The sequence below is a fragment of the Gossypium arboreum genome, chromosome 5 (assembly GCF_025698485.1).
Source record: "Gossypium arboreum isolate Shixiya-1 chromosome 5, ASM2569848v2, whole genome shotgun sequence".
In the NCBI taxonomy this organism is placed as follows: domain Eukaryota; kingdom Viridiplantae; phylum Streptophyta; class Magnoliopsida; order Malvales; family Malvaceae; genus Gossypium; species Gossypium arboreum.
In genome coordinates this window covers 63,352,960-63,373,941 of record NC_069074.1, presented here as the reverse complement: position 1 = coordinate 63,373,941, position 20,982 = coordinate 63,352,960, and the positions used below count along the sequence as shown (strand labels likewise).

General features: G+C 35.8%; 1 protein-coding gene across 1 annotated transcript; it reads left to right on the top strand.

The window, feature by feature from the left end:
- The first annotated feature begins 2,612 nt into the window (after positions 1-2,612).
- LOC128292688 (uncharacterized) lies at positions 2,613-3,514 on the top strand. Its single transcript, XM_053027585.1, has 2 exons — positions 2,613-2,649; positions 2,880-3,514. Exons 1-2 carry the CDS (start codon positions 2,613-2,615, stop codon positions 3,512-3,514), a joined length of 672 nt encoding a protein of 223 aa, XP_052883545.1.
- Positions 3,515-20,982: the final 17,468 nt, after the last annotated feature.

Sequence of the window (20,982 nt, the reverse complement as noted above, 5' to 3'; positions counted from 1 at the left end):
AATTTTTTATATTTTTGAGACCGTTGCAACTTGGTCTAGCTAGCCCAGGGACTACTTTACAAAAATGTTAAAGATTTAGGAAGTTTCCATTGATGATAAGCATGTGTTTTGATGATTAATGATAGATTATGACTGTTTGATGATAGTTATACAAGCTTTGTTACGTGATTTTTAGTGAAAATGCAAATTAGGGATTAAATTGTGAAATGTGGAAATTTTATGGTTAAAATGTGAAATAAATGAAAAATATGGGCTTCTAAGGACCTAATTGTAATTTGGCTAGCTTGGGTTTCGGTTGAATTGCATGAATTTGTGTTTTTATGAAATAAGAACTAAATTGTAAAAGTTGTGAAATTCTAGGGGCAAAATTGTAAATGTGTTTTAGAGTGTATTTTGGACTAAATTGAATATAAAGATAATTAAATAAGTTAATTTTGATTGCATTTAGATCAAGAAAAGCGAAACTCAAATCTAGATCAAGGGAAAGACAGTTCTCAACTAATTGATCAATTTAGCCATTCTTACATCCGAGGTAAGTTAGCATACAATTATTTTCATTGTAAATATATTTTACATGCTTTGATATTGCATAATTTGTGAATACAAGACTTCGGACATGTTCAAAAATGATTTGACGATGATTCGGCTTTGGAAATCTCGGTTGAACCTTAGGAATAGATAGGATACTAGTGACATGTCATTAGGGGATTATTGTGATTATGTGATCTGGGTGCTGGTCCTGTACATCCTACCGATGGCTGAGTATACCAACATGTGTTACGGTTACTTGACAGTTTGTGTGAGCAGCACTGTGTAGCTACGTCTTGACCCACAACTTGTGTGAGCAGGCCCGTTGTTAGCTCGAGAGTGAGCATATATGTGATATGTGATTGAGATAGCATTGGTTATATATATGGCACCTAGGGTGTGAGTTTCCCACGTATCCGATAGCATTCCGAATGGTACAACAGGTAAATAAAAGACGTGGTTGAGTATGAGATTGATACGAGATGGTATAGGTAAGTACATGAACCATATAAGCTTTAAATCGAAGAAATTGTGAAGTGCACATATAAGCATATGATTAAACATATGAAAGGTTTGTTAGTTAATATGAATTACATGTTGATATGTTCAAATTGATGATTTGTGTATTTATGATTAGATTGAGTTTATTTCATACGAGCTTACTAAGCTATAAAGCTTACTTTGTTTAAATTTTTCGTGTTTTATAGAGATTTCAAAGCTAGCTCAGATTCGGGAATCGTCGGAGACTTCGTCACACTATCCAACTATCAATTTGGTATTTTTGAGCTTATGTTTTGGTTATATGGCACATATAAGATATTGGTCATTTTTTATATGAATTTTAGTAATGAGTTTTGCCATTTGAATTGGCTTGTAAATGTCTGTGTTAGTTTGTTTATATAGCCATGAGAGATGGCTTATTTTGGTATGTTTGAATCATGTATATATAAGTGTATATGGCTTGTATGATGTTTTGAATGTTGGACATGTTATGCTTGTGGATAATTAGCATTATAGATATCTAATAGCTAAGTTTTGAATGGTTGAAATGCTTGAAGGTATAGATCAAATGATGCATATTTGTTAATGGTCATATTGATGATTTAAGAAGATATAGATTGGTATGAACTTAGATGGCATAATGTGGTATTTATGTTTTGTATTGATTGGTATGGAACTGATATGGATTATGCTTGTTTTGGAGTTGTTTTAAATGCTCATATATGCTATGGTTTGGTGCCATTGAGTTTGATGTAGGTGTGCACAAGTTTGGATGGCAAATTGGCTTTGTAAATAGCCTATTTTTGTCCACACGGGCAAAGTCACGGGCGTGTGTCTCAGCCGTGTGTGATACACGGTCTGGTACATGGTCATGTGTCCCCTAGTGTTGAAATAGAAACCAAGTCAGTATGCTCTACACAGCCTCACACACGGGCGTGTGACTTGGCCGTGTGGCATAAGTCAGTATACCCTATAGGTTTGGCACGGCCTAGCACACGATTTGGCACACAGGCGTGTATGGCCATATTAACGGCACATGGGCTAGCCACACGGGCGTGTGTGTTGGCCATGTGACCCAAGTCAGAGCATTACACGGGGTCAGAGATAGGCTGGGACACAGCCATGTGCTCTCATTTTGAATGTCCACACGAGCATGTCTATTGGCCGTGTTAGACACATGGCCGAGCCACATGGGCGTGTGTCCCCTGTTTTTGAAAAAATTTTCTAAGTGTTCTAAAAGTTTCCAAAGTTATCGGTTTAGTCCTGAACCACCCCAAATGCAAGTTTTAGGCCTCGTAGGCTTGTATTAGGGATGAAATAATTGGTTGTGGATGAAATGTATATGATTTGATTAATTGTATGTGAAATGTATGTTTAAATGTGTTATAAGTCTGATAATGCTCCGCAACCCTATTCTAGCGTTGAATAATGGTAAGGGGTGTTACATTTATTGGTATCAAAGATACGGTTTAGCCGATTCTCGGACTAATGTAGCGTGTGTGTTAGTCTAGCTATATATGTCATATATAACATGTGATAGTGTGATGACTCCTGACAATTTAAAATGTGTTTTCCTATAGTAAATGGATCTCAATCGAGCTGTGGCTGATGATGTCAAGAGTAATGTGCGCCAACTCCTGCTCAAGAGGTAGTGTCGTCTAAATCTAGAAATGTATCGAGTAGTCACAGAGGAGAGGCTAAAGAAGCCTTTTTCCAAATAACGAACAAGTGGTTCACACAATTTGTTCGGACAAATCTGGCTACTCAACAACCTCCAACACCACCTAATCCTCAACCAGTTCATGTAGCTCCTCAAGTTGTGGAACTTCAATAATTGAATAAACCGCCAGTTGATAAAATCCAAAAATACGGGGTCGAAGAGTCTAGAGCTATTGTTGATCATGGTCCCGAGAGAGCTGAACTTTGGCTTGAAAACACTATTTGGGTATTTGATGAACTTTCATGCATGCCAAATGAGTGTTTACAGTGTGCTATTTCATTATTGAGAGATACAACGTATCAGTGGTGGAATACTTTAGTGTCTGTGGTGCCGAGAGAAAGCGTTACCTGGGAATTCTTTCAGTCTGAGTTCCGGAAAAAATATATAAGTCAATGGTTTCTCAATCAAGAGCACAAAGAATTCCTAGAATTGAAACAGGGCCGTATGACTGTGACCAAGTATGAAAGAGAATTTGTACGATTGAGCAACTATGCTCGGGAGTATGTTTCTACTAAAGAAATCATGTGTAAACGATTCATTGATGGGTTGAACGAGGATATTAAACTTCTAGTCAGAATTCTAGAATTGAAAAAAATTGTTGCCTTGGTTAATAGAGCTTGCAAAGTCGATGAGCTTAGCAAAGAAAAGAGAAAAATAGATTCAGAGGCCAGAGATTCAAGAAAAAGATTGATGAATAAGCCATATCAATCTTCATCAAAGAAATCCAGAGATTTGTACACTCATCCGAATGCTCAAGCTATATGAGCATCGAGTGTTGGCAGTGTAAGAAATTATAGACCTGAATGTCAACAATGTGGAAGATGACATCATGGTGAATGCAAAATGAATAATCGGGTTTGTTTTAAATGTGGTTTGCAAGATCATTTCATACAGGATTGCCCTAAACTAGTAGAGAAAGATAATATTCAAAATACAAGACCAAATAACACAGCTATTTGAGGGAGGCCACTGAGAAATATGGGAAATGTGACCAGTAGTAGAGGCGAGAAAAAAGATTCTGCTTTGGGATCTAAGGCAAGAGCACCTGCTAGAGCTTACACTATTCGCGTTCGTGAAGACGCATCATCACCAGATGTAATCACTGGTATATTTTCTCTTTATGACATTAATGTGATTGTTTTGATTGATCCTGGATCGACTCATTCATATATCTGTATGAATTTAGTGTTTAGTAAGAATTTTCATATTGGCTCTGCTGAGTTTGTAATTAAAGTATCAAACTCCTTAGGCAAGTATGTGATAGTTGATAAAGTTTGCAAGAACTGTCCTTTAATTACTTGGGATTACTGTTTTCCGGCTGATTTGATGCTACTACCATTTGATGAATTCGATACAATTCTGGGTATGGATTGGTTGACTCTACATGATGCCGTTGTAAATTATAGACAAAAGACTATTGAACTAAAATATCAAAATAGTGAAATTATTCGAATTGAATAAGATGAATCGAGTGAATTTCCTATTGTGATTTCGTCAAATGTCAACTCTGAGATGTGTGAGAAAAGGTTGTGAAGCTTATCTTGCTTATATATTGGATACAAAAGTGTCTGAATTGAAGATTGAATCAGTGTCTGTAGTCTGTGAATATCTTGATGTATTTCCAGAAGAATTTTTGGGGTTACCATTGATAAGAGAGGTTGAATTCTCTATTGAGTTAATACCGGGAACTTCACCAATATCTATAGCTCCGTACAGAATGGCTCCGACAGAACTGAAAGAGTTGAAAGCTTAGCTGTAAGAGGTAAGAGATAGAAGTTTTGCTCAACCTAGTTTTTCGCCCTGGTATGCGCCAGTTTTGTTTGTAAATAAGAAAGATGGATCAATGAGAATGTGTCTTGACTATCGACAACTCAATAAGGTTACGATAAATAATAAGTATTCGTTGCCGAGAATAAATGATTTATTTGATCAGTTGAAAGGCACAACGGTGTTTTTAAAGATTAATCTATGGTCTGGCTATTATCAGTTGCGAGTTAAAGATTCAGATGTGTCGAAAACTACGTTCAGAACGAGGTACGGACATTATGAATTTCTTGTTGTAAAGAAATGTATTTGGTATTTTGGTCTTTAAACTAATAAAATGGTATGAAAATTTATATGATATACATGGTATAATTGGTGCTAAATTTAGAATGGAATGAAAGAAATTCTAATTTAATTATTAATGGTAATATAAATGTTCATCGAGTAAATTATCAAATTAATGTTATAGGTATGATTTTAATACGATTAAACATGAAATTGCATTCATTGAAATATTGGTTTTGGATTAGTTCTGGTTTGAAATTGCAAGGAAAGTTAGATATTTATAAAGGAGTTATATTGAGTTTGAAAAAAAAATCCTCGGAGCACCCGAACAAGTCCTGATTCCCCTCTAATACGTATTTTGGGCCTTGAGAGTCAAATTAAGGGACTTTATAATTATTTTATAATATAATATGTTCTATAATTATTTGAATATTAATCGTAACTTGTCTGATTGTTCGGTAATGCCTCGTAACCTTGTTCCGATGACAGTTTAGGGTTGAGGGTGTTACAGTTGTTGGTATCAGAGCTATCAGGTTTAGCCAATTCTCTACCTAAATTGAGCTCGAAATTGCATCTAAAAGTACGTGCCACTTTTGAGTCAAAATTGAGTTGGGATTTTTGGATGCTGACCTATTTGTTTATTTCTATTTTATAGAATAAAGATGTCGGTGAGAGAATAGAAGATACCGATCAGGAAATGTATACTGGTGATGAAGAGTCGTATGGACTAAATGAAATCGAGTCGGTAACATTTAGCATAAATCCTGTAAGAAATCAGCCACCTAGAGTTGATAGAAGAAATGATAGAGATGATTCTGATATATTAAGAGTGATAGCCGATGCCTTACAAAGAGTAGAGGGAACTACTCCTACTATGACCTCTACACCTATTCAAAGACGAGCCCTGATAAAAGAATTGAGGAAATATGGTGCCACAGAATTTATGGGTCTGAAAGGAGTCAATCCATCAACTGTTAAAAATTGGATGGAATCGACTAAGAGAATTTTTCAGCAATTGGAATGTACCCCCCAGAGTGCTTGATTTCTATTGTATCGTTGCTACAAGAGGAAGCTTATCTGTGGTGGGAATCACTAGTACAACATTTACCAAAAGATCAGATAACATGCGACCTATTTCAGAAGGAATTTCAAAAGAAATATGTTGGAGAGATGTATATTGAAGATAAGAAACAAGAGTTTTTAATGCTGTAGTAGGGTGACATGTCAATTATAGATTATGAGAGAGAGTTTTCAAGACTCAGCAGATATGCCTCCTAGTTTATTCCAAAGTAGATAGTTGTAAAATATTCTTACGGGGATTACGAGATGAGATCAAAGTACAGTTAGTATGTCACCGTATCACTGAGTTTGTGGATTTAATTGAGCGAGCCAAAATGGTTGAGCAAGTGTTGGGTCTCAACAAAAAGACTGAAAGTGTCAGACTAACTAGGAAACGTGCAAGAACTACCAGCTCAAATTCGCAGCCAAAAAGATCAAAAGAATCTCAAGGTGGATGGAGATCCAGTTTTAGATCTGATAGAGGCGGTAGAAGCAGAGGGAGACAGACAATAGTATCTACTAGCAGTGTGAGAGGCCCACCTCGGAGTGTGGAAATTCTAGATTGTCAGCACTGTGGAAAGAAACACTGAGGAGAATGTTAGAAATTAACTAGAGGCTGATTCCAATGTAGTTCTACAGATTATTTTATTAGAAATTGTCCGAAAAATGATAGTGCTGCACCAGTAACATCATAGAGATCAGTATCTATAGCTAGAGGCAGGGGATTTGGTAGAAGTGGTTCGGCTTCTAGAGGAGGTGGAGTTAAGATAAGCAGTGACATTGTTACCCAACAGTTTGAAGCCAGAGTACCAGCCAAATCTCATGTGGTCAGAACTCGTGAAGAAGGTGATGCTTATGATGTGGTAACAGGTATATTTCTATTATAATCTGAGTTTGTTCATGCTTTAATTGATCCCAGATCTTGACATTCCTATATTAATTCAAAATTAGTTGAGTCGGGGAAATTAAAATCTGAAATGTCTAGAGTGTCTATTGAGGGCAAATAGTGTTAGTAGACCAGGTCTGTCCAAGATGCCCGTTGATTATACATAATAAAATTTTTCCGGTTGACTTGTTGATTATGCCATTTGGAGATTTTGATATAATACTGGGGATGGATTGGTTATCTAAACATGGAGTGATTTTGGACTGCTATAAAAAGATATTCAACATTCAGACAGAGAGTGAAGATCAGGTTGAAGTAAAGGATAAAAAAGTACTTCAGCAGGGTTGTTCAGCATATTTGGCATATGTTATTAATTTAGATTCAATTGGAAGCCAGTGCGGTAAAATTCATACAGTTTGTGAGTTTCTTGATGTATTTCCTAAAGAATTACCGGGTTTACCGCCAGATAGGGAAGTCGAGTTTGCTATTGAGGTTTATCCAGGCACAGCACCAATCTCTATACCTCTATATCGGATGTCACCTACAGAGTTAAAAGAGCTGAAGATACAGTTGCGAGACTTATTAGACCATGGTTTTATTTGACCGAGCGTATCACCGTGGGGAGCTTCGGTGTTAATTGTTAAGAAGAAATCGATAGTTGAACAAGGTAACCATCAAGAATAAATATCCACTACCTTGCATTGACGATTTGTTTGATCAATTGAAAGGAGCTTTAGTATTTTCGAAGATTGACTTAAGGTTAGGGTATTATCAACTAAAGGTAAAAGAAAGTGATGAATCAAAGACTGCATTTCGGACTCGAAATGGTCACTATGAATTTTTGGTGATGCCGTTCAGGTTAACTAATGCCCCAACTACTTTCATGGATTTGATGAACCGTATTTTTCAGCTGTATTTAGACCAGTTTGTAGTGGTTTTTATTGATGATATATTGGTTTATTCGAAGTTAGAGTCAGAGCATGATTAGCATCTCAGGATTGTACTACTGATATTACAAGAAAAATAGTTGTATGGAAAGCTCAGCAAATGTGAATTTTGGTTGTTAGAGGTTGTATTTTTGGGACATGTAGTATCTGCAGATGGAATGCAAGTTGATCCAAAGAAGATTGAAGCGATTGTTCAGTGGAAACCACCAAGAAATGTATTAGAGGTACGTAGTCTTCTTGGTTTAGCTGGGTATTATAGAAGAATTGTAAATGGATTTTTGAAAATAGCTTTGCTGATGACCAAGCTGCTACAAAAGAATGTACCATATTTGTATAGTGAAGCAAATGTTAACAGAGGCACCAGTTCTGACATTACCAGAGTCGAGGAAAGATTTTGTAGTGTATAGTGATGCTTTTTTGAGTGGTCTGGGTTGTGTACTAATGCAGGATGGAAAAGTAATAGCCTATGCACATCGTCAATTAAAGCCACACGAACGTAGCTACCCGACTCATGATTTGGAACTAGCAGCTGTAATTTTTGCTTTGAAGATTTGGAGACATTATTTGTACAGTGAGAAATGCTACATTTATACCGATCATAAAAGTTTGAAATATTTTTTCTCCCAAAAAAAAAAAGAATTGAACTTGAGACGACGGTGGATAGTGCTCCTAAAAGATTATGCTATGTTATAGATTACCATTCGGGAAAAGCTAATGTTGTAGCTAATGCACTAAGTAGAAAAGCTGCAATTGAATTAAGAGCAATGTTTGCACAGCTTAGTATCAGTGATGATGGGAGTCTTTTAGCTGAGTTGAGAGTAAATCTGGTAATGTTTGATCAGATCAGATCAGCACAGCTAGCAGACAACAAGTTGATGAAGAAAAGAGAAATGGTACAGAAGGGTTCAGTAGAAAATTTCAGTGTTGATGATCATGGTTGTTTGAGATTCCGAAATCGAATTTGTATTCTAGCTACTTTTGAGTTTCAAGAGTTAATTCTTCGAGAAGCTAACGATAGTCCATTTGCCTTACACCCCAGAGGTTCGAAGATGTATCATGATTTACGAGAACTATATTGGTGGCCAGGAATGAAAAAGGAAATAGTTGAGTATGTTAGTAAATGTTTGACATGTCAGCGGGTAAAAGCGGAACATCAGATTCGTACTGAATTACTTCAGCCTAGTAGTATTCCTGAGTGGAAATAGGATCATATCACGATGGATTTTGTTACGGGATTACCACTGTCAGCAAGCAAAAAGATCTGGGTGAAAGTTGATCAACTTACCAAGTCATCACATTTCATAGCAGTCAAAACAGATTGGACACTGCAGAAACTTGCTGAGATATATATATCTAGAAAATTGTTAGATTGCATGGAATTCCGGTATCAATAATTTCAAATCGGGATCCACAGTTTACATCGAGATTTTAGAGGCAGCTACATAAATAATTGGGTACTCGACTTAGTTTTAGTACATCTTTTCATCCACAAACCGATGAACAGTTCAAATAGGTAATTCAAATATTAGAAGATATGCTTCGCGCTTGTATAATCAATTTTGAATCAGGTTGGGAACATTATTTGCCATTAGCTGAATTTGTTTATAATAATAGTTTCCAATCTAACATTCAAATGGCTCCGTATAAAGCATTATATGGTCGAAGGTATAGATCACCGATATGTTGGACAGAATTGAATGAAAGAAAAATAATTGGGCCAGAATTAATTCAAGAAACAGAGGAAACAATTAGAAAGATCAAAGACAAACTGAAAGTGTAACACCCCGAACCCGAGACCATCGCCGGTGTCGGACACGAGGGGTTAACAAGCCAAGTTCACTTGTTTTGCCCATCCATTTGACATTTCCAGTCAGGCTGCAAAACTGCGTCACTGTCTCCTTAAAAATCATATCTCAAGTTTCAAAACTCAGAAACTGGTTTCGTAAATTTTCCCTGAATTTAGACTCATATATCCATCCATGGATTTATTTCTAGAATTTTTGGTCAGGCCAATTGGTACATTTTATTAGTTAAAGTCACCCATGTTACAGGGATCGACTGCTCTGACCTTCACGCGGTATAACTTGAATATCTCTCTGTACAGGGATTTAATGCTGGTTCCGTTTATTTCTAATGAAACTAGACTCAAAATGGAATCTGTACATATAAGGTATACCTCCTAATTATTTTTGGATAATTTATAGTAAATTTTTAAAGTTGAAACAGGGAACCCAGAAACCGTTCTGGCCCCGTCTCACAATAGCTTTAATATCTCTTAACATGTAACTCCTATGACCATTTAGTTTCTTCCATATGAAAATAGACTCATCAAGGTTCATTTAAATAGCTTATTCACTATTTAATTCCATTTCTACGAATTTTGGTGATTTTTCACATTCACGTCACTGCAGCTGGCAGCATCTGTTTTTTTAGGTAGGTTTTACCTATTTGGTAGTCTCCATGAACCAACTAGTCTTGCCATACATAGGTTCATATATGATCATTTTAACCATGCCAATGGCTGATCATATGACCAAGATTCCCATTTCCAAGCCATAGCCACATCATGACACCAAATATATACATACAAACCGCAATTAGTCTAAGTCGATACTTCACTTTTACGAGCCATTTTCGCATGGCCGTACATATATACATCACAACATATTCAACCAACAAGGGGTAGTCCTATACATGCCATTTCAAAGTTCAACCAAAATTTATACCAAAATAGAGGCGTGGATAGTGTGGATGACTTCGACTTTATTGATCCCGAATCCGATTGCTATCGAGCGAAATCTATAAAACAGAGAGCCAAAGTAACGGGGTAAGCATTTTTATGCTTAGTAAGTCTCAAGGAATATAATCAACTCTAATTACAGCAATACATTCACATAGCCAAATGCATCATTTCATTAATACACATTCTTACTTCACACTTCATCATTATATACTTTCACAAAGTATCAATCAAGTCAATAACTGAAATTCATTAGTCGATTGAGCGAATGTTGCTCAAACGTGTCGACTTTCCAATGCACATATAAACGCACCTTATTCTTTGGGCTTTTCGTGTACTAATTGAATTTATTACAGCAACCAACACTCACCTCCAGCCCAAGATTCTTCGAATATAACCGGATATAATCACGCACAAATGCCTTGGTCTTAGCCCGGATAGAATAACTCGCACGAATGCCTTGGTCTTAGCCCTGATATAGCCACTAGCACAATTGCCTTGGTCTTAACCGGATATAATTTCCAGCATAATTGTCTTCGGGCTTAGCCCGGATATCATTCAATTTCTCATGTACACATACATCAATAATCATTGGACATACATATTTCATTTTCACACTAAGGCTCAAACGCAAATATAATCACAAGCATATTCGCCTTCGGGACTTAGCCCGGTAGAATTCAAATGCTCATACATACATAATCAATAATCAATACACATCCATACTTTATTTCACATAATTCAAGTAGGGTCACTTCTTGAGGACTTACCTCGGATGTTGTCGAACGGCTTTTTCGCTATTCGATCACCTTTTCCTTCCCCTTGTCCAATTGTGGCCCTCTTAGCTCTTGAGCTAATTCAAACAAATTCAATTTATTAAAACCTCATTGTGCTTGCTTATGGCCGAATATGACAAGGAGTTTAAATGGTCATATGGCCACTCTTTAGCTTGAATACACAATGGTCATGCACATTTTATACTACATCAAGCAATTCAATACAATTTATTTGAGCATCAAGGAAAAGCTAAGGCCTTCAATAGGCTACCCAAGGCCGAATATTCATGTACATGTTGAGGTCAATTTTGCACTTAATACCTCACAAAAACAGCATGCATTTTACTAGTTAATGCTTTGCACATTGTGGCCCAAAACTTATAATATAGCATCAAGCACTTATATGTGTGCTAGGTAGAATTGTGCTTGCAATTTCACAAGCATTCTTCCACATCTTCTTCTTTAAACCAATATATTCATCACTTACTTCATAGCCAAAACATCATGTGCAAACATATATATACAATATGAGCATGGCGAATTTCAAGGTGTCCATAGCCATCCAAAAATACAAATTTTAACTAACATGCAAGAAGCATGAACCATGCTCATGAATGCATCATGGCGAATATGACAATCATGCTCCATTCAACTTCAATCATGGTTAAACACAAAAGAAAACTCAAAATCTTACTCAAGAGTAGACAATCCATCATTGCATGCATCATCATCAAGCTTCACACTTAGCATGCAATGGCTTTATCACCATAACAACTTTGGCCAAATACCATTTCCATGGCATAACAAGGATTTGAGCCATGGCTAACATGCACATCAAATTAGCAACCAAACCATGCATGAAACTTCCAACACAACCTCATACATACCTTAATCTTGATGCAAACTTAGCCAAATCTCCTTCTAGATCTCTTCTAAACAAAGGAAATGAAGCAAAATCCTTCTTCCTCTTAGTATTTTCGGCCAAAAGGGAGAGAGCAAGCATGAACAAATTTTTTGTTTTCTTCTTGGTTGCACGGCAATGGGGGATGCTACTCTCTCACACATTTTTTTTTTCTTTTCTCACCCATGCTTAGTTGTTTATTATTTCTAACATCATCCATTAGTAAAACATGTTGGGAACATGTTCCTTGCCCATAACTTTGTCATGGCCGGCCACTCCTCCTTAGGAAGGGGATTATTTGACATGCAACTCCACCTTTTTGTTAACATGTACTAACAAGCCATTTAAAATTAGCCTATCATATTTCACCATGTTTCACTTTGATCCCTATTTAATACTTTCTCATACAAATGGGTAAAATTAGAGAATGAAATTTCCACATATGCATGCACACACATAGTAAGCATAGAATATAACAATTAATTATTTTTATGACTCGGTTTAGTGGTCCCGAAACCACATTCCGGCTAGGGACTATTTTGGGCTGTCACAGAAAGCGACATTTGATCGGCAAAACATTGAATATTCAGTCGGAGATAAAGTATTTCTCAAAGTATCACCGTGGAAGAAAGTTTTGAGGTTTGGCTGAAAGGGTAAATTGAGTCCTCGATATATTGGACCGTATGAGATTGTGGAAAGAATCGAGTCGATCGCATATAGGTTAGCTTTACCTTCGGAATGGCAGAGGATTCATGATTTTTTTCACGTTTCAATGCTTCGGAGATATAGATCAAATCCTTCTCATATCATTTACATTGAAGATATCGAAGTTCGACCTGATTTATCCTATGAAGAAGTGCCGATTCAAATTTTAGCACTGGAAGTAAAAGATTAAGAAATAAACTGGTTCCTTTAGTAAAAGTTTTAGGAGCATTCATAGTGTGGAACAAGCAACTTGGGAACCGGAGGAGAGAATGAGAGCATAGTATCCTTATCTTTTCTCAGGTAAATTTCGAGGATGAAATTAATTAAGGGGGGAGAAATGTAATGCCCCAAGATTCACAGGCACCGAAAAAGTATAGTATCGGGCCTCCGTCTTAATAAACCGGGTTTGTAAATAATTATTAGGAGTAATTATGAGTCTAGTAGTGTGTTTGATTAAGTTTTAATTAGGTGAATTTAGCTTAAATTAGAATAAATAGCAAACAGGACTAAATTGAATAAAGGGTAAAAGTTTATTATAGATTAAAAGACAGTATAAAGGGCCAAAATGGAAATTAAGCCAATTTACTATAGATGAGGCGACAAACTTAGATAAAATCTAAGATTTTATTAGATTTTATATGGTTAAGGTTTTAAATTAATTTATAAATTATATTAATTATTATTATATTATGAAATAAGTTAAATAAAGACAAATGTATGGTAGTGATTTAATACAAGTGTATCAATAGAAATATATACATTTGTGATATTTTTATTTAATTAGTAAAAGATATTTATTAGATAAAATAATTAATTTGTAAGATTTTTGAGTAATGAACAAATTAGATAGTAACACTTGTAATAATGTGAATATATACATTTGTATTATATTTTTTACTTGAAAATTAAGTAAAAGATAATTACTAATTAAATAATTATATTAGGAGATTTTATTAGTAAATAAATTGAAAGTATGACAATTGTATGGTATTGATGGTGTACAAATGTAGTAAAATATATATGTGTGTACATTTGTATGCATATGATTAATTATATAAAAGATATTTAATGTTATTATATTACAATATAATAAGTTAAGTAATAAAATAAAATAATATATATATATATATATATATATAACATAAAAGAAAAGAAACAAAGAAGGAAAGAACAAAATAGCAAACGGGAAAGAAAGAAAGAAAAGAGAAAAAGATAAGAAAAAGGAAAAACTAGGGATTTGAAGCTTTAAGTTTTGAAAAGGTAAGTCAATTAAGTCATTTTTACTTAATTTTGATGTTTTTGAAGTTTTAAAATAAGGTTTTGATGAAACTAAATTAATATTTTGGAAGTTCATAGGTTTTCAAATATAGTTCATGTTGAACAAAAATATGAATTAGGGGTTTAATTGAATGGATTTCAAGTTAAAAGTGATAAAGGGATTAAAATGAAAGAAGTTTTAGATTAGGGTTTTATTGTGAATATTGAATAGTTGAGTTGAATATAGCAAGAAATTAAGTAGAAAAGAAGTATGAATTGAGTTAGAAAAGTAAGTGAATTTAGTTAGGATTAAATTGGGAATAAGTAGGAATTGAATAAAAAATTCAATTATTTGTCATAATTTAATGTTGTAATTGATAGTGAAAATTATTATTATTTTCGTAGCTAACAAGGAACCCGAGGCATTGGCATCGAAAGGAAAAGAAAAAGTTGTCAAGGGGTAACCGAATAAATCTGGGTTTGTATTACTATAATTAATGTTATTTTTTTATTAAATGTTAAATTTTAATTATATGTATGATAAGTAAATTATGAGGTAAGTATTATTACAGAATTGAAAAGGAAATTGAATTGATGATGGATAAGTATTGATATTGAATTGTATATTGATGAAAAGTGAAATTGAATTGATTCGTAAATGAATTGAAAGTGATATTGAATTGAGAAAGTGAATCGAATACCCTATTAACTAGTCGGGCTGAGTCGGATATAGTTGGCATGCCATAGGATTGGAAGTGCTCAGGGATGCTTCGACCTCGAGTCGATGAGACTGGGTGTCACTATTTTACTTCGGATAGATTTGATGAGGTACTAGGTACCACTTTACTTCAGCTAGGCCGATGAGACACTAGGTGTCAATTATTTGCTTAGAATTATTTGATGAGGCACTAGGTGCCATACTGGAGTGTTTGGTTGGATCCGTGTATCTAACAAAGTCCGAGTCTGTTAATAGGGGTAATTAAAGGAAATGTTAAACTGAATAAAATGAATTGATTGAGCCATTGAAAGAAATGTGAAAATGGAACATGAATTAAAAAAAATGTGATTTGAATGTGAGTATAAGAATGGAAAGCATGAACCAATGGTTCATGAGATGGATAATGGCTCAACATAAATGTATATGATTTCAATTGTTGATTAGCTAAATTGAATTGATTGAATATATTGAGAATGACAAATTTATGTTTGAATTGGTTTAGTAAAATTAAATAAATAAGTTATATGATTTAATGATATGATTATTATGTTTATAATTTGAATTATGGTAATACCATTGAGTATAAAATACTCAGAGTACTGTTGTTTCCGTAAGCAGGTTAATAGGTGTTCAAAGTCTCGATTCAAGATCCAAAGCGATCCCGACTCAAAATAAAACTCGGTGATGTATTCTTCTTTTGGCAAAAGTGGCATGTATATAGGTGTTATTTTGGTCACTTTAAAATGCTATATGATTTTTGTTGTAAAGAATGGTATTTGTTATTTTGGTGTTTAAACTAATGAAATGATATGAAAATTTATATGATACACATGGTATAATTGGTGCAAAATTTAGAATGGAATGAATGAAATTCTAATTTAATTATTAATGGTAATATAAATGTTCATAGAGTAAATTATCAAATTAATGTTATAGGTATGATTTTAATACGGTTAAACATGAAATTGCATTCGTTGAAATATATGTTTTGGATTGGTTCTAGTTTGAAATTACAAGGAAGGTTAGATATTTATAAAGGGGTTATATTGAGCTCAAAAAAAATCCTCGAAGCACCCAAATAAGTCTCGATTCCCCTCTAATACGTATTTTGGGCCTTAATGGTCCAATTAAGGGATTTTATAATTATTTTATAATATAATATATTCGATAATTATTTGAATATTAATAGTAAATTGTCGATTGTCTGGTAATGCCTCGTAACCCTGTTTCGGCGACGGTTTAGGGTTAAGGGATGTTACACGATCGACTGACCTAGGAGTTCTTTAAGACTGCTTTCCAGGGGAAGTATGTGGGGGCCAGTTATATGGATGCCCGTAGGAGAGAGTTCCTAAATTTGACTCAAGGAGATAGATCGATGGCCGAGTATGAGCCTCAATTTTTGAGACTGAGCCACTATGCGCGAGGTATGGTGGCGACTGAGTATGAGTGATGCATTCGCTTCGAGGATAGCCTCAGGGACAATATGAGGGTTCTGATAGCTCCACAAGTTGCACTGGTTGATAAGGTGAAGATCATCGAGGAAGTAAAGCACGTTGAGTGCTAGAACCGAGAGAGAGGTAGGAGCAAGAGGGATTCGGAGCCCTCGAGTTTCATCCAGAGGCCTAAGAAAAAGGCTAGAGTTGATGGATCGATCAGGGTTAGGGCTCCTATTGCTGCTACTGGACAGCTGCCATGTACTGACTGTGGTAGACGCCATCAGAGCGAGTGCTGGAAAAGAACTAGGGCTTGTTTGAGGTGCGGTTCATTAGAGCACCGTATTAGAGAGTGTCGACGGAGGTCTGATCAGGTGCAAGCTCTAGGTACTAGTACTGTACCATCACCGAGAGCAGTTCAGCAGCCACCGAGAGGCCGTGGGCAGGTCAGAAGTGGTAATGGGTTGGGCCATGGTCAGAGAGTGCTGGGCAGAGGTGCTGGTCATATTAAGGCGAGGTAGCCAGCTCTAGTTTATGCTGCACGTCACCGAGAGGATGGAGATGCTCCAGATATTATCACAGGTACAATCTTTATTTATAATGTACGTTATACTGCACTAATAGATATAGGATCCACTCATTCCTATATAGCTTCTATTGTGTCCGATAACTTGGATATCTTAGTTGAGAGCACTGCAAGTGAGGTGACTGTACTGAGTCTGTTGGGATAATCAGTAAGGGTAAATAAGTTGTTTAGAGACGTTCCTTTAAAGGTTCAAGGGGCTATTTTTCTAGCTAATCTAATGGAACTGCCTTTTGGAGAGTTTCATCTGATACTAGTAATGGACTGGTTGGTTAAACACCAAGTGAGCTTAGATTGTACCACAAAAAGGGTCGTACTAAGAATCGTGGAGGATAGCGAGCTAGTAGTAATTGGGGAACGTCGGAATTACTTATCAAATGTGATTTTTGCATTGAGGGCGGAAAAGTTTGTTCGTAAGGGATGTGAGGCCTTTCTGGCCTACATCAGTGTTTCAGATTCTGGGGATTTGTGACATCCCTAAAGTGACCCTAGTCGAAAAGTGGTTTCGGGACCACTAAACCGAGTCATAAAAATAATTAATTGTTATATTCTATGCTTACTATGTGTGTGCATGCATATGTGGAAGTTTCATTCTCTAATTTTACCAATTTTATGAGAAATTATTAAATAGGGATCAATGTGAAACATGGTGAAATATGATAGGCTAATTTTAAATGTCTTCTTAGTGCATGTTAACACAAAGGTGGAGTTGCATGTCAAATAACCCATTTCCTAAGGTTAGTGGCCGCCATGACATGATGATGGGCAAAGAAAACATGTCCTAGACATGTTGGCCTAGTGCATTATGGAAGGAAAATAAAGAAATGAAAAAAAAAGAAATAATGTGTGTGGATGCCCCATTGCCGTGACTAAGCAAAGAAAGAAAGAAAAAAATTTTGTTGCTCATCCTTGGGTGTCTTGGCGAATAGAAGAAGGAAATTGATAAAAGAAAGAAAGGAGAAATTTGGTTATGTTTTGTTCTTCTTGCCATGAACTAAAGGAAGAGAAAAGGGGGAAGAAGCTAGGTATTCGGTCTTCTACTTGTTTGATTGAGGTAAGTTTTAAGTAAATTCTTTGAGATTTCATAAAATTTTAGTTGATGGATAGGTCTTTGATTGAGCCCATGTGTGAATTTAGATCCTTGTGGTGATTTGGCCATTCGCTAAGGTAGGAAACTTAGAAGATGATTTCTATTCCTTGTGTTTTGTGAGTAGGGAGCTTAAATTGAAGTTGAATAAGGGAATATGTGTATTGAGGATTTTGGTAATATGGAAATTGGCTATGAGAGTGTGTATGTGGTCACTTGCGAATGTGGGTGTTAAGGTTAGTAGGTTGGCCTAATTCTTGCATTAGAAACTCATGAACTTGATTTAAATACTTTAAATTTATGGTAGTTAAATGGAATAGAAAGGATCTATTCGGCCATAGTAGCTATTGAGGGTTTAAGTTTGTGATTCGTGTTAAATTTGATGATAGGAAGAAAAATCGACTTGTGTATGTGTAGTTGCCGAATGTGAATTTGGGTAACCTTTCTTGTAACATTGGCATTAAAAAGTGGCTAATAGGGATTTTTAATGAAAATTACGCCAAGGCCGAATATATCATGAAGTGAATAAAAATGCTACATTGTGCTTATATGTATATTCGCCAAGGAAGCATGATATGAAGCTTGATAAGCTTGAAAGACTAATGACCGAATGAGCTATAGGTCATGTAGGGGTTAATTTTATGCATATGTGAGTGTGTGGCATTAGTAGTTAATGGTATTCGGCATTAGTTAACTAAGAATTGAAATGAATGCTTGAAAGTTAAATAGGTCACCCAAGTGATCGAATGTGTTAAAAGCAAAATATGGTTGCCGTATGTGTGTGTTTGATTGAGAAGTAAATTTGTTTGATTTAGCTCAAGAACTCAAAGGATCAAAGTTGGACAAGGGGAAAGACAAAGTAATTGAATAGCCGTTGAAGACGTGCGACAACATCCGAGGTAAGTCATTAAGCATATATTTGGTATTGATTTAAATGATCATAATATATATGCAATTGTGTTTAATGAATTGATGTGTAAATGGAAATGTATGTGTATGGAATGATGCCATCGTTGAATGTATGAAGGTGGTAAATTGCATAAAGTATTGGTCTCGGCACTAAGTGTGTGGGTATAAATGGACACAGTGACAAGATTGGCACTAAGTGTGCGGGTATAAATGGACACGGTGACAAGATTGGCACTAAGTGTGCGGGTATAAATGGACACGGTGACAAGATTGGCACTACATGTCTGGTTTAAAATTGTACAGCACTAAGTGTGCGAATTTGATTATATAGCACTATGTGTGCGAGCTGATTTTATAGCACTAAGTGTGGATTCACTATATGCTCTTGCATTACAATTGGCAATCGAGTGTGCGACATTATCGAGTTAATCCCGACAGCGGATCGGGTAAGTACCTTGAGCTCATGACGAATAGGCAATATGTTCATGCACGGGTTGAGCTTGGTAAGCTTTAAATCTATGTGATGATTGCAATTGTGTGATTGTGGTGAAAATGAGTTAGTGTGAAAATGCCTCAAATATCTTATTGTGTAGAATATGAAATGTGGATGTATGACTTGGTATGAGATTGAACCGAAACGTCCGAGGAATTATGGTATAGTTTCGGTATGGATGAGTACCTAGCCTCGCTTATTGTTTCATGTTGTGATAACTTTATTAATGGATGGTGGTTGAATGCTTATGACTTCTCGAGTTATAAACTCACTCGGTGTTTTCTTGTCACCCTTTTAGGTCTCTTGGACTCGTATTGTTTGCGTGCTCGGAACCGTCGTTGAAGTCATCACACCAGCTGGAAATCTTTTGGTATTGTCTTCGTAGTTGAACTAGGAGAACATTTGGCATGTATAGGCTATTATGTTTTGTTGAATTATGGGTTGTAAATCTTTAAGCCATGTGAAAATGGCCTATGTGGTCGTTGAGTGGGATGCTAGAACCTATAGCCACGAGTCTTAGAAACTTTAATTTTGATAAGGTGGCCATAATTTGTGTCATGCATGATGGATGATTAGTAAGGTCAAGGAAAGATTCATGAAATTGGCATAGTCTCGCAGTAACTGTTGCGGACAGCAGCAGTGATATGAGATTGAAAAATCACTAAAAATAGTAGAAGTAGAATTAAATAGTGAATAAATTATGCAATTGAACCTTGATGAATCTATTTTCATATGGACGAAACGAAACGACCATATGAACAGTATACTGAGAGATATTAAAGTTCTCGTGAGACAGGGCCAGAACGGTTTCTGGATCCCCTGTCTCGACTTTGAAAATTTACTATAAATTATCCAGAAAGAATTAGAAGTCATGACTTATATGTACAGATTCCATTTTGAGTCTAGTTTCATTAGAAACAAACGGCAGCAGTATTAAAGCCCTGTACAGAGAGATATTCAAGTTTTAACGCGCAAAGGTCAGTGTAGTTGACCCCTGTAACATGGGTGACTTTAACTAATAAACTGTACCAATTGGCCCGACAAAAAATTCTAGAAATAAATCCATGGATGGATATATTAGTATAGTTTCAGATAAAATTTACAGAATTGGTTTTCGAGTTCTGGAACTCGAGATATGATTTTTAAGGGTGACACCTCGTGGTCGAATCCGGTGACGGTCACGGGTTTGGGGTGTTACAGGATTCTTCGATTGAGGATATCAGGACAGTTAAGAACTTTCCGGACGTATTTCCTGAAGAGCTATCAGGGTTACCTTTGAATCGTAATCCTTAAATAATTCAACCCTGCGTCGTTACCGAAGATTTAGCTCCCTCTGAGTCAACAAATACTTGACACTCTTATGATTGGTGTAAATAATACACCTTTCACCGTATAAGTAGTGCCTCCATATCTTCAAAGCAAACACAACTGCGTCTAACTCAAGATCATGCGTCAGGTAGTCAACTTCGTGTGTTTTTAGTTGTTTTGATGCATAAGCAATCACCTTTCCACCTTGCATTACTACACAACCTAAACCAACAAACTTTTGGCCCGATTCGGGTTGTGCTAATACCGGGGCCTACGTCAGAACTGACTTTAATTTATTGAAACTAGATTGTTGAGCCTCAGGCCATATAAACGGAATGTTTTTACACAATAGCTTTGTCAAAGGTGATGCAACCAGAGAAAA

Coding starts and splice junctions, on each gene's coding strand:
- LOC128292688 (XM_053027585.1), top strand. CDS start 2,613: ATGGATCTCAATCGAGCTGTGGCTGATGATGTCAAGA. Junction 2,650..2,879: donor TGTGGCTGATGATGTCAAGA/GTAATGTGCGCC, acceptor ATAAACCGCCAG/TTGATAAAATCCAAAAATAC.